General features: G+C 40.3%; 1 protein-coding gene across 3 annotated transcripts; it reads right to left on the bottom strand.

Moving 5' to 3' along the window:
- Nucleotides 1-3962: 3962 nt before the first annotated feature.
- On the bottom strand, nt 3963-14682 carry LOC121426500 (glycosyltransferase-like domain-containing protein 1). 3 transcript variants are annotated; one of them, XM_041622829.1, is made up of 8 exons: nt 14340-14681; nt 13193-13360; nt 11217-12239; nt 9934-10043; nt 9281-9425; nt 7955-8025; nt 6642-6733; nt 3963-5802 (listed from the first exon to the last, which is right to left on the bottom strand). In XM_041622829.1, exons 1-8 carry the CDS (start codon nt 14546-14548, stop codon nt 5695-5697), a joined length of 1926 nt encoding a protein of 641 aa, XP_041478763.1. In that variant the 5' UTR covers nt 14549-14681; the 3' UTR covers nt 3963-5694. The 3 variants fall into 3 exon arrangements, 2 of the variants coding, with proteins under 2 accessions (XP_041478763.1, XP_041478764.1); XR_005971606.1 differs by lacking the exon at nt 3963-5802 and having other exon boundaries at nt 6720-6733; nt 9277-9425; nt 14340-14682; XM_041622830.1 differs by lacking the exons at nt 3963-5802; nt 6642-6733; nt 7955-8025 and having other exon boundaries at nt 9335-9447; nt 14340-14682.
- Between the last annotated feature and the right edge of the window lie 577 nt (nt 14683-15259).

Below are 15259 nucleotides of genomic sequence, written 5' to 3'. Positions count from 1 at the left end.
GTAAGAGAGAAAAGGAGGGTGTGTGTGGGTTGGAGAAACACAGAGATTGTTGACATGAGTGACATAAACAGAGACTGTGTGAGAGTGTAAGAGAGAAAAGGAGGGTGTGTGTGGGTTGGAGAAACACAGAGATTGTTGACATGAGTGACATGAACAGAGACTGTGTGAGAGTAAAGAGAGAAAAGGAGGGTGTGTGGGTTGGAGAAACACAGAGATTGTTGACATGAGTGACATGAACAGAGACTGTGTGAGAGTAAAGAGAGAAAAGGAGGGTGTGTGTGGGTTGGAGAAACACAGAGATTGTTGACATGAGTGACATAAACAGAGACTGTGTGAGAGTGTAAGAGAGAAAAGGAGGGTGTGTGTGGGTTGGAGAAACACAGAGATTGTTGACATGAGTGACATGAACAGAGACTGTGTGAGAGTGTAAGAGAGAAAAGGATGGTGTGTGTGGGTTGGAGAAACACAGAGATTGTTGACATGAGTGACATGAACAGAGACTGTGTGAGAGTGTAAGAGAGAAAAGGAGGGTGTGTGTGGGTTGGAGAAACACAGAGATTGTTGACATGAGTGACATGAACAGAGACTGTGTGAGAGTGTAAGAGAGAAAAGGATGGTGTGTGTGGGTTGGAGAAACACAGAGATTGTTGACATGAGTGACATGAACAGAGACTGTGTGAGAGTGTAAGAGAGAAAAGGATGGTGTGTGTGGGTTGGAGAAACACAGAGATTGTTGACATGAGTGACATGAACAGAGACTGTGTGAGAGTGCAAGAGAGAAAAGGAGGGTGTGTGTGGGTTGGAGAAACACAGAGATTGTTGACATGAGTGACATGAACAGAGACTGTGTGAGAGTGTAAGAGAGAAAAGGATGGTGTGTGTGGGTTGGAGAAACACAGAGATTGTTGACATGAGTGACATGAACAGAGACTGTGTGAGAGTGTAAGAGAGAAAAGGAGGGTGTGTGTGGGTTGGAGAAACACAGAGATTGTTGACATGAGTGACATGAACAGAGACTGTGTGAGAGTGTAAGAGAGAAAAGGATGGTGTGTGTGGGTTGGAGAAACACAGAGATTGTTGACATGAGTGACATGAACAGAGACTGTGTGAGAGTGTAAGAGAGAAAAGGATGGTGTGTGTGGGTTGGAGAAACACAGAGATTGTTGACATGAGTGACATGAACAGAGACTGTGTGAGAGTGGAAGAGAGAAAAGGAGGGTGTGTGTGGGTTGGAGAAACACAGAGATTGTTGACATGAGTGACATGAACAGAGACTGTGTGAGAGTGCAAGAGAGAAAAGGAGGGTGTGTGTGGGTTGGAGAAACACAGAGATTGTTGACATGAGTGACATGAACAGAGACTGTGTGAGAGTGCAAGAGAGAAAAGGAGGGTGTGTGTGGGTTGGAGAAACACAGAGATTGTTGACATGAGTGACATGAACAGAGACTGTGTGAGAGTAAAGAGAGAAAAGGAGGGTGTGTGTGGGTTGGAGAAACACAGAGATTGTTGACATGAGTGACATGAACAGAGACTGTGTGAGAGTAAAGAGAGAAAAGGAGGGTGTGTGTGGGTTGGAGAAACACAGAGATTGTTGACATGAGTGACATGAACAGAGACTGTGTGAGAGTGCAAGAGAGAAAAGGAGGGTGTGTGTGGGTTGGAGAAACACAGAGATTGTTGACATGAGTGACATGAACAGAGACTGTGTGAGAGTGTAAGAGAGAAAAGGAGGGTGTGTGTGGGTTGGAGAAACACAGAGATTGTTGACATGAGTGACATGAACAGAGACTGTGTGAGAGTGTAAGAGAGAAAAGGATGGTGTGTGTGGGTTGGAGAAACACAGAGATTGTTGACATGAGTGACATGAACAGAGACTGTGTGAGAGTGTAAGAGAGAAAAGGAGGGTGTGTGTGGGTTGGAGAAACACAGAGATTGTTGACATGAGTGACATGAACAGAGACTGTGTGAGAGTAAAGAGAGAAAAGGAGGGTGTGTGTGGGTTGGAGAAACACAGAGATTGTTGACATGAGTGACATGAACAGAGACTGTGTGAGAGTAAAGAGAGAAAAGGAGGGTGTGTGTGGGTTGGAGAAACACAGAGATTGTTGACATGAGTGACATAAACAGAGACTGTGTGAGAGTGTAAGAGAGAAAAGGAGGGTGTGTGTGGGTTGGAGAAACACAGAGATTGTTGACATGAGTGACATGAACAGAGACTGTGTGAGAGTGTAAGAGAGAAAAGGAGGGTGTGTGTGGGTTGGAGAAACACAGAGATTGTTGACATGAGTGACATGAACAGAGACTGTGTGAGACTGTGAGAGAGAAAAGGAGGGTGTGTGTGGGTTGGAGAAACACAGAGATTGTTGACATGAGTGACATGAACAGAGACTGTGTGAGAGTGTAAGAGAGAAAAGGATGGTGTGTGTGGGTTGGAGAAACACAGAGATTGTTGACATGAGTGACATGAACAGAGACTGTGTGAGAGTGTAAGAGAGAAAAGGATGGTGTGTGTGGGTTGGAGAAACACAGAGATTGTTGACATGAGTGACATGAACAGAGACTGTGTGAGAGTGTGAGAGAAAAGGATGGTGTGTGTGGGTTGGAGAAACACAGAGATTGTTGACATGAGTGACATGAACAGAGACTGTGTGAGAGTGTAAGAGAGAAAAGGAGGGTGTGTGTGGGTTGGAGAAACACAGAGATTGTTGACATGAGTGACATGAACAGAGACTGTGTGAGAGTGTAAGAGAGAAAAGGAGGGTGTGTGTGGGTTGGAGAAACACAGAGATTGTTGACATGAGTGACATGAACAGAGACTGTGTGAGAGTGCAAGAGAGAAAAGGAGGGTGTGTGTGGGTTGGAGAAACACAGAGATTGTTGACATGAGTGACATGAACAGAGACTGTGTGAGAGTGTAAGAGAGAAAAGGATGGTGTGTGTGGGTTGGAGAAACACAGAGATTGTTGACATGAGTGACATGAACAGAGACTGTGTGAGAGTGTAAGAGAGAAAAGGAGGGTGTGTGTGGGTTGGAGAAACACAGAGATTGTTGACATGAGTGACATAAACAGAGACTGTGTGAGAGTGTAAGAGAGAAAAGGAGGGTGTGTGTGGGTTGGAGAAACACAGAGATTGTTGACATGAGTGACATGAACAGAGACTGTGTGAGAGTGTAAGAGAGAAAAGGATGGTGTGTGTGGGTTGGAGAAACACAGAGATTGTTGACATGAGTGACATGAACAGAGACTGTGTGAGAGTGTAAGAGAGAAAAGGAGGGTGCGTGTGGGTCGGAGAAACACAGAGATTGTTGACATGAACAGAGACTGTGTGAGAGTGTAAGAGAGAAAAGGGGGGTGTGTGTGGGTTGGAGAAACACAGAGATTGTTGACATGAGTGACATGAACAGAGACTGTGTGAGAGTGTAAGAGAGAAAAGGAGGGTGTGTGTGGGTTGGAGAAACACAGAGATTGTTGACATGAGTGACATGAACAGAGACTGTGTGAGAGTAAAGAGAGAAAAGGAGGGTGTGTGTGGGTTGGAGAAACACAGAGATTGTTGACATGAGTGACATGAACAGAGACTGTGTGAGAGTGTAAGAGAGAAAAGGAGGGTGTGTGTGGGTTGGAGAAACACAGAGATTGTTGACATGAGTGACATGAACAGAGACTGTGTGAGAGTGTAAGAGAGAAAAGGAGGGTGTGTGTGGATTGGAGAAACACAGAGATTGTTGACATGAGTGACATGAACAGAGACTGTGTGAGAGTGTAAGAGAGAAAAGGAGGGTGTGTGTGTGGGTTGGAGAAACACAGAGATTGTTGACATGAGTGACATGAACAGAGACTGTGTGAGAGTGTAAGAGAGAAAAGGAGGGTGTGTGTGGGTTGGAGAAACACAGAGATTGTTGACATGAGTGACATGAACAGAGACTGTGTGAGAGTAAATAGAAAAAAGGAGGGTGTGTGGGTTGGAGAAACACAGAGATTGTTGACATGAGTGACATGAACAGAGACTGTGTGAGAGTGTAAGAGAAAAAAGGAGGGTGTGTGTGGGTTGGAGAAACACAGAGATTGTTGACATGAGTGACATGAACAGAGACTGTGTGAGAGTGTAAGAGAAAAAAGGAGGGTGTGTGTGGGTTGGAGAAACACAGAGATTGTTGACATGAGTGGGTGTCTGTTTGTGGGAGGGTGTCCGCGAGTTGATGTGTAAAATCAAGGGTGATTATGTGTGAGAGATTGTGTCTAAGACTGAGAGAAATAGAGAGACAAAGTGGTGTGAATGGGGGAGACTAAATTTGGATGGGTGGGTATGTGTGAGAGAGATAGGGAGACTGTTGGTGGTATGTGACAGAAATGTGTTCGAAAGATTGGCTGTGAGGTCTGAGAAAGACTAAGGATGGTGTGTGTTGGTTAGATAGAAAGAATGGGTGTGTGTGTTTGACCGTGTTTGATAGTATGAGTTATTGAACAAAAAAAGACTGTGTGTCTGACATAAGAGATTTGGAGTTGTTGTGGATGTCTCAGTACGAGGGCATTTTGTGCATGTGTATGAGAGGTTTAATGTGTGTGCTCGGAGAAAGTGTATGAAAGATTGAGTGAGTGGGTGTATCGGGCATTGATAGAGACTGTGTGTGCATGAGTGATAGAAAGGGTGTGCGTGTGTGTTTGAGAAACTAATACAGAGATTATTGACATGGGTGTATGTGTGTCCGCTCGTAGGTGTGTGAAATGTGTGTGCTCAAAGAAAGAGTTGATGTTAGAAATCGGGTTTAATGTGTGTATGTAACATTCATAGAGACGTACTGAGTGTGAGTGTGAGAGAAAGCCAGGGTGTGAGTGGGTTGGATAAATAGGGAGATTGTTGACATGGGTGTCTCTGTGTGTGGGAGGGTGTGCACGAATGGACGTGTGAAAGGTTCAGTAGGTGTCTTGAGCGTGTCTAAGACTAAGAGAAATATAAAGACAGACAAAGTGGTGTGGGTGTGTGTGGGACATTTGCTATTACATGTATGTCATGAGGTAAATGTTCCACGAAAGTTTTAGTTGAGATCATGGGATCTTGTTTCAGAAGCAAACATTTTTACATTTTTCTATAGTGCGAGTCAAAACAGTGTTACTCTTTTTAAATTAAATATTTTTTAAAGAAAATATGGGTTCAGAGAGAATTTCTAGCATGTATAGATAGAGTAAATATTGTCACTTGGTAAAATTTGTTTTAGTGCTGTTGTTATGGATGAGTGCACAACAGCCATTGTTTGAAAAAGCGTCAAAAGCCATTTGCGCCAAGTCAGGTGATTAGCTGCTGAAAGAGAGAGAAAGGCATTCACACAAACAATGAGCGTAAAATTTATGTGTATCTTTAGTATTCAAGAAAAAATAAACAAGAGAACCAGTATATCAATAAATCATCTTCCCAGAAAAGTTCCTTTCATTGTCATTTTGGTCACAACTTGGACAAAGCTTCCCACCTTCGACCTTCCACATGTTGTCCATTTCTCTCGATGCACTTCTTGATAGAAATTGCTACCATGGCCCTGGGAAGTGTCTGCCTGTCTTCCTCTAGGGGTACTTAAAGTTATAAGTGTACAGCACCCCACCTGCAGATCTGGATGACTTGCAGCAGCGCATCATCGGAGAGTATTGAAGCATATGACTGGAAGAATTGAGATCACAATTGTCGATCAATAAGAAGATGTCAGCTGCTTGAGGAAGATATTCCATCTTTATATCCTTGCTCATCAGTATTCAATAGCTGATGATAGTGACCTTGTAGATTCTTCCAGCTGTATTTTGTCAAGTCACCCTGTATGGAAGAGACAGTAAAATTCTGATTGGTCTACTCCTGGGGGCCGGAACACAAACTTTAGCACTTAATTGTACATTTGATTTTTACGATTGACAATATATTGCAGCCAATGGAATCAATCGTAGAAAAACATAGCTTTCAATAAAAACTGTCTTCATATTTTTTTTTATTTTGAGATTTTAGCAACCCATCATGATATGCTGAGATCTAAATACATGTATAACCATTGATTAACATTCTAATCAACACATTTTATTCCGTCAAAAATGATAATCTTAGTAGTTTGGTCTCAACTTATTGAAGCATCTGTCTCTCCTTTAGCCTTGTATGCACTGGACAACAGGATATCAAAAGTAGAATGACCATCAGGGTAAAAAGACCCACTTTTAATGTTTTTTTTTATTTCCATGACAGTACAGAGTATGTAAAATAAGTCTATGAATAACACACATGGATAATGGTAATGGTCCGAAAATTCACAGGTTTAAAGAGTGACAGAATTCCCTGAATGCTCTCTCTTTCACACAATGTGAAATCTTTTACCAATGCCAATCCTCTCAAGTTTTGCTTCACTTTAGATTCTGTGCTGTAATTAATAAATGGCTTTGAACTTGAAATTGAAGCATCGCACAAATTAGAAAGTGTTGTCATTTGCTCACGTTCATGAAAAAGGTTTAGACAAAGAGGCGGTAAATAAGTTCAAAACTGCTGTAATTGTGAGTAGATACAATGGGTGTTATATTCATGCTTAGTTGAATAGACCACGATACAAAGAAAGCTACATAATCCATGATTTTGTTGCAGTTTTGCCACTTTTGCGAATTCAGAGTTCTTACCTGAAAATGATGACACCTGACAAGGTTTGGGCTTCTGCAAAATCTCTTTAGTTTCTTCAAGAGCTGTGTTGGTGTTCTGTAAAGGTGTTCAGCTGTGAAAAATACAAAACAGAAGGGATTGCTTTTGATACCATATTTCCTACAGAATTACACATTGTATGTTAAGGATTGGTAATCAGTTCAAAGTATAGCTAATAGATCATCAAGCTGCCATCTGAGAAGCTGAAGCCATTCCCTTGCAGGCGTTTGAGGTCTGCAGCAGGCGCATCTCTGACAACTCCATTAATGCGTTTTGCTATATCCTCTGAGGGAGGGCGCTGAGGTTGGGACGTCACATTCATAAATTCGACAGGCTGCTATGTGAGCCATAATTCTTTCTAATTCTGCACTGATCCTTGGTTGACCACCAAGCTGTTATCACCAACTGTTATATCCTGACAACGTATGTTCACTGTATCATGTTAGAAAAATAAAAACGAGCTTTCATACTAGAGAAAAAAATAAAAAATAAACAAGTAATAAAGTTGGTCCACACATCAAAATTCTTCATTTTCTGAGAGAATGGTAGTCAATTGAATTCATATTACAGGACAGGTGGGAAAACTCACATCTCGGTTATTCTTTAATGGATTTTCACAAATCCTTCATCACTTTTGTATCTCCCATTCTTCTCTTTCAAAAGTAAATTGATTTTTGGATGGACTTTTCCTTCATTTGCACCATTACACACCAGTGGAAGTGTTTTGTTTGCATCTTTTCAAGAGCTCTCTTCTATTGATGTAGTATGGACAATTTATGTCAGATAATCATGATTTTGGTATGAGTACAAACAAATCATGCCACTACACAACAACCAAAATAAAAAGGGTCCAATTTCTGTCAGTATTAAGGTAAGGACAAAAATTATTTCTGAAAATAATTTACTATGCTTTATTATATCATTAATCCAATAAACCTTTACATTACAAGAAAGCACAGAAAACACTATATAATTTCTACTACAAAACATTCCTTTTCTAGATGTTTAGAGAAATAGTCCTCTCAATAACAGAGTATAATGGCACGTAGAATGGTTCACTGCAACAAGCTCCAATATTACAACATGGGGGGGGGATTACAAGGCCATTTTAAATCATCGTACTTATTGTGATTGTATTCTTGGCTTTGTGATTCTAATCATGTTCTTGTTTGGTTTCACATGTGCTAAATATTAGTCATTAGCCTTATTTTTCACTGGAATCATCATTCAAACTACAATTTTGTTACCATATGAAATAGCAGACAAAGACTTTAGTCACGAAGGGTCAACTTACCGGGGAATATCTCTGGGTAGACCAGGCGGGCTGGGCAGAGCGGATAACACTGATAATAAGTGGCTTCTAACCTATCAAATAAGAATATAAGGATAGCAAAGAAAGAGTACTGGTGTGTGTTTCATAAAGCTGTTCGTAAGTTAAGAGCGACTTTAAGAATGACTGGTGATCGTTTCTTGTGGGAAATTGTATATTCACTGGCGATGGTTTAGCGCGTAAAACAGGATCAACAGTCATTCTTAAAGTCACTCTTACCTTACTAACTGCTTTATGGAATGGCCCTCTGGGTCCTGTAACATAAAGCTTAGCGATTGTCCCGACGCTCATTTTAAAAGAATGACTGCATTAATTATTGTGGATGGTAGTCCATAAAAATCAGCTCAACAATCAATTGACAAACTTTATGTTTCGCAGCCTAGGAGATCAGTTTATCAATAAGCATCATCTGACGAGATTTCAAATCTGATAACTTACTTTGGGTTTGTATGGTAGACATGCACAGGTGTCTTACTCATACTATGGTATTTGTCGGGTAAACCATCAGACAAGCCCTTTCATGATAAACGCTCCGCAGAACTATGTAACATGAATTTCCATCATCGATAAATTACTTCAAGCAATCATATTTGTTGATTGATCGATACTCATCTATATTTATTTTTTGTATTGCATGTTTCTTTCCTTTTATTCAAATTGTTTATAAGGATGATAATTTTTGTGAATTTTGTATCATTTTTGTTGGAAATGAGAGAATAAAGGAAACTGAAAGCTTAGAAATTGATTCTGGGGCTGATTTTATATACTTATTACACTGATTAAACTGATAACATTTTTCTTCTTTTCCTTCTTTTCTCCTCCTCCTCCTACTTTTACCAATGGTATTCAAATTACACTACTTCTACTACTACTACTACTACTACTACTACTACTATTACTACTACTACTACTTCTACTACAGTACTACTACTACTACTACTACTACTGCTACTACTACTACTACTGCTGCTGCTACTACTGTTACTACTACAGTACTACTACGACTACTACTACTACTACAGTATTACTGCACTACTACTACAGTACTACTGCTACTACTACTACTACTACTACTAATACCACTATCACTACAACTACTATTACTACTACTACAACTACAACTACTTCTACTACTCCTCCTCCTGTTCATACTACTATATAGTTCTATCACTACTACTACAAACTACTTCTTTGACACAAAGTACATTTAATATTAGGTTGATTAACAATAGACAATCAAAAACATCAAAACTTTAATAGAAAGCAATCTCACAAGAAGAAGGTACCTACATAGCGACTCCAAAGAATTCATGATTTGCAGTAGAAACAACAACATCAGCCTCGGAAAGTATCCTGTAATAGTCCTCCTTGCTTGGTAGAAACCCCCAGCTAAAAATATGATCTTTCAATTTAAGCTTTGCTTCCTCAAAGATTGCTGTACATGAAGATAATAAACACTGTTACAGGTCTATATCCCCATTGACTTTGTACATGCAACACAGGCTTCTGGCTCCACCCCTGGTGCTCTGTCTTTGAGTATGTGCAACTAAGTTCTATAGACCCTACAGCCATGAAACTTTCTACCTTACTTGCAAATGAATTCAGGTCTAGAATGTTACCAAATTTTGTTGGAACAACCCCCTTGATTTCATAAAAATAATCATGATTTACATGGTAACCCTTAATATCGAATAGCAACACCCGTTATGGTGGGTGACCTCATAACCATATACATGTATGATCTATCACCACTCATGATTCATAGTGCTATCCATTGCGGAGGTTTTGGTCCCCCATCAGTGGTTTGACAGCCTTCATTGCTTAAAATATATAGGTGTTTAAGTTCTACTCCCTCCATACATTTCAAGGTCGATATCAATTTCAATTCAATCTACAGCCACAAAATCTGGGGGATTTTTAACACTATTTAAGCATAAACTTACATGGAACTTGCAGATAGCTTTCACCCAACACAGAGACATGAAAATTACAGTCTTGCTCACGCAGTTGAAACAATACAGAGAAGAATTGATCTGGATTCTTGTCATGTTCCCTAAATTCATAAGTTGACAAAAAAGAGAGACGAGGAACAAAAAGAAGGGTATTTAGATCAATAGCGTATCCAGCATTAGCTATGGCAAAAAAATGTATGGGCCTATGCACAAGCATAATAGAGTCACTATTATCCCCAGATAATTAGGCCCATGAAATGCTTTGCTGGATCCGATGCCGGATGCAGGCCTGGCGTAGATGTAAACTTCATAACTAATCAAAAACGACAAAAACAAACTGAAAATAATGTGTTTTCTTTGGCTAGCTATGCAGCAAGTCAAAACTCTTTCTTGGGTCTGGCAGTCAAAGAGAGTGACCAGACCATTATCATTGATTGGTTGGTCTTTGATGAGTAATTTTTTGGTGATTAGCATCAAAGACAGCAAAACACCCTCTTCCCTCAGAGATATAATATATAAGTAATGCACGTAAGCGTGTATATGTAGGGCCAAATAATGAACGATGTGCAGGAAGAGCCAATGTATTGCACCGAGGTCCGCAGGATCGAGAGCGGTATATCCATTTGGCGAGTCGAGCACAGAATTCATTATTTAGGTCCTCTATGCACAATAATATGTGTATTTTTTGTTTTTTACAAACTTCCCCCTCTCCCATGTCACTGAGTTGCAGTGCAACTGGAATTTCTGTCACAAATTTGTTCGACTTGCGATTGTTGGCGCAGCCGAGCTGATCACACTACGTAGTACGGCACGCCACAGTGCAGACTTTGTACTATCCTGCACTCTGCATTTAGTATGATGTTAGAGTGAAGGATATTACATTTAGTATGACGTTAGAGTGCAGGATAGTGCAATTTGGATGTCGTAATGCAATTCGCTAAATATCATGTGTTCCAATTGAGACCAATCAGATTACAGAACGTTCTTGGGAGTTCTATGATTAGTCACCTTTACTTTTTAGATTAATTGCCTGTTTCAACAGTCATTTACCTTTATTTTTATTGGTAACTTGTCAGAAGTTAGAGCCATGATTTTCGTGCGGGAATCCCACAAACGGCCTTCCATTACCAATTTGCACACAAACGCAATGGAAAGGCAGGAAAGCCGCTATGAAAAAGACGCAAAGTGCCTTCATACTAGTGGAAATCCTCCTAAAAGAAGTCACATGGACTTTTGACAAGGTAACATCACTTCATCATTTTCTTATATCTTACCATCTATGAGGCCAAAGAATATGTAGTGGTCGAATGCTCCGTCCATTATCATTTCCATTCTTGACAGAGCTGCAATCACCAACTCGCTTCTCATCTGTGCTGGCATGGTCACGACTACCTCCACCATGAGGACCTACTGAACCTATTTTTGTTTTTTCTATTCCCCGACAGATATTTTCACGTTGTTCTGTAAATGTACTGCAATCTGGTAAAACATCAGCGGTTGTATCTTCATTGGTATCTTCCTGGTTGAATACATTAGCAGGAGCTTTGGTATCTGTTACAGGTTTTCTTGATGCACAGCTCATTCCCTTTGAATCCTGAGATGATCGTTCCACTTCTGAAGATTCCAAAGGATTCTGAAATAAGACAGGAATACGCTTTTGGTCATCAAAAGATCGCTCATCTATTTCATTCCCATCTTCCTGTTTTGGGAAAGAAGCATGGTCTACAGTATCTAATACAATCCTATGAGCAAACGTTTCTTTTGATTCCTGCAATTTCATTGCTCTTCTTGCAGGATTACCTCGGTCGTCCACTGAGACATGAGATGAAACCTGGTTGTCCTGCAGTTCATCAAAGGTCATCCCATATTCTTTTCTCCTAAAATCCCCTTCCCCTAGATGACCCCAATGTGCTATGTCTATCATCAGTCCAGGCTGTACAGAGCTACACCCACCACCTGCACAACTTGTTACTTTTGCTGCAGAACTTGGCGGCTTGCAATCTGGTGACCCGATGCTCTGATCAGGGGTATGTTCTGAAGAATGTCTGCTCCCGACATCGTGGCTGAAGGGTGTTTCAGAGTATTTGCCAGAAGGAACAGTCATGTCTGGATCTGGTGCCTTGCTAGGCAGGACGGGAGGGAAATAAAGGGGAAAGTACAGGACTTGGCACTTTGGACGAATCCTCTCAGCAAACTTTCTTGGCCTATTTGGCATCAATTTTAAGAAGGAATCAATGGATGTCAGGAAACTCTCTTGGTTATAATATGAATTGAAGACAATAACATCTGCAACAAGGCTGTAAATGAAAGATAAAATTGCAATTATGATCACTTAACAAGGAAGTAACTTGCACTACACTACTAATTCCAATTACCATAAGATGGGTTGAAAAAGAGCAATATTTTTCAATTGAAATTATGTTGTTTTTTCTTGTACATACATGACCGGCTTTCATCCATCCAGCAATGAATGAAAAGGTCGTCTCAACAACAGATATTTGATGTGATATTTTATCACTACATTAAAAGGAGTAAATTGTATCCTAAAAATCAACATGGTTAGTTGCAGGATGGAAACACTGTTACACTGACAGCACAGATACACTATGAGTGCCATAGAAACATCTGCCATCCCCAATGTGAACTTTGAAGAAGGGAACCAAACACCTAGGCTACAATGGATCATGAGCCAAGCAAACTCTGCTGCACTGCTATTACAAGGCTAACACCATGTCCATACATTGACTTTCAAAACATAGCTAAACAATAAACCATCCTATGATCTGAAAGTATCTTATTTAGTCCCTGAACTATCCCCCCCCCCCCAGTCTTTTTAGGGTTAAAAGTGCCTCAATAGGCCATCTTCATGATAGGGTGGTATACTCTTTTGCACATATCCATGATTCCAGGCTCTTGAAAGTACGATTTTTCCTCATTTTTGGCAATTTTGTGACATCTTTCACGGTATGTGCGTGCAGTCAGTCATCACCCTGACCTGAAGATAATCCCTTAATACATGGGGCCCATTTCATAAAGGACTTGCAACTGTCGTAAAGTTGCCATAATGGCAACTACCATGGTAACAGGGCTCAGCAGCCAATCATAATCAACGTTACCATGGTAGTTGCCATAATGGCAAAGTTACAACAGTTGCAAACTTGTCCTTTATGAAACGGGCCCATGATCTTGAGTACGAGTATGATGACGACTGTGTCATGGTAGTAAACCCTGGGATATCATCACAATTTACCATGAAAGTATTTGGTTGTAACCATACTGGAAGTCCCTGTCCTTGTGTTTCTGGACTGGATAAACTAGCTGGTTCTCATGGAAGTACAGGATTTTCCTGATCGTTGCTAGGTCAGGTCTCAAGGCAACCAGCTCTGCGAGGTTCAGGACGGAGCTTGCAAACAGAACACTAGGGAAAAAATAAAAGTAAAAAAAAATAAATATACTGTAAGTGGCAGGGCATTTTAACCTTTATGCAAACATGGACATAGGATACCCTATTTGTATGAATGAGCAAATTTTCCTGAATCATATTAGATATCATGATGTAACCTGCCCATATATCTCATGACCTTTAAGATTTCCGAATTACTTAGCCCGGATTCCTTCATCAAGTTTATGAATAACACTTATAAGCTATCAAAATCTTTACCACTGATTGCTCAATGTAAAACGCATCAGTGATGATTCATTCATAGTGCAGCCTGTGCAGGACGATATTTCAATAATAATCATAACATAATATTACCAAAATTATGAAAAGTTAATCAGCATTAATTGACCCCAAATGCTGCTCTATATTGTTTTAAGCCAACTCCTACATGTAAGTTTGTAAATTGGTACCCAAATGCCCATTTTTTATGGACAAGCACTGATAAAGCATCATTTGCCCCTTCCCTACTCTCACAGAATTACAGCTCATTATTGGAAATGATATATACCATAAACTTTCAGACTGGGCGAGATATTTTATTATAACTACCAATATTTTACTGGCGATAATGGACTAACACTGAAATCAAATATCATTCAGCACTATTAACCCAGCAGACTTAAGCTGAGAAATCCATTTCTCTAATAGGCAGAGATCAGGTTGGTGTTTCATAAAGTTGTTTGCAGGTTAAGAGCGACTTCAAGAATGACTGGTGATCCTTTCTTGTGGTAAATGGTATATTCATTCACTATGGTTTAGCGCATATGAAAGGTTCACCAGTCGTTCGTAAAGTCACTTTTATCTTACAAACAGCTTTATGAAACGGTTCCCAGGGCTCCACCAACTATGCACCAAGCCACGGGCGTGTTTCTCGATGAAAAGTTTGCTCCGAGCCAATCGGATGCACAGATTTCAGTAGCTTATAACAATAGTTAGTAAAAGATTGCCAGGATACCTGAATGAGTGATCGTAAGGTACTTCGGTGGAGAAGTATAGAGCCGATGTCCTTGCTCTCCAGTGCCACTTGGAAGCGGGCAAGGTAAACAAAGTGCATTCTGGGATACTCTCATGAAGGAGATCAATGAGCTGACGATGAGAGCCACCATAGAATGGTTCCAACAGCAGTACTCCTCGATTGACTTCTTCTCTGGGATCTTCAGTCATGGCTGGTCAGTGTGTACCTGGGAGTAGAAATGAAAGAAAAATAACTGTCTATTTTATTGTAGATTTAACCATTTTCCCACTCTACTGTCTACTGAGTACAGTTGAGTACTCAATCTCGGGGGCACTGGGACCCACATAAGGTGGTAAAAAAGCTGCAAGTACCCCAAGTACTCAGCACTAACCGGAACGATTCGCAAGTCTAAACATGTCAATCTGTTATTTTTGGCGGGGGGTGGGGGGGGGTAAATATGGATTTCTTTCCATGAATCATGAATATAGTAGATCTTTTTTTTTTTTTAAGGAACCAGTTAATCATAAATAGTGTCTATTGCTCCAATAGGCATTGGTAGGCTAGACAAAGGTACTAGATTTGTGCTGTAGACATGTGTCCAAAAATTCAATGGGATTGGCCTCAAATTTTATTTCTATATTTTGAGTGAAAATGGAGACCAACTTAGGGACATCTTCACATTTTTTGGCAGCCACGTTCATTGTCTATTGATGTGACATGTTTCCACGGCTCATCTCAGAGGCTCACACAGTCTAGGTCAGCATGAAAGACTGTAAAATGGCTATTGTTAGCCATTAGCCCACTATAGGGATGGACCGATATCCTTCAAACATTTTCCAGCAGATTTTATGGAGTATTTAAGCCTTATTTTCCACTATTAAAGATATTTTGAGGTAGGTTTTAGGCAATTTCTGTGATAA

The sequence above is a fragment of the Lytechinus variegatus genome, chromosome 13 (genome assembly GCF_018143015.1).
Source record: "Lytechinus variegatus isolate NC3 chromosome 13, Lvar_3.0, whole genome shotgun sequence".
In the NCBI taxonomy this organism is placed as follows: Eukaryota; Metazoa; Echinodermata; class Echinoidea; order Temnopleuroida; family Toxopneustidae; genus Lytechinus; species Lytechinus variegatus.
This window is presented reverse-complemented; position numbering and strand designations above follow the sequence as displayed.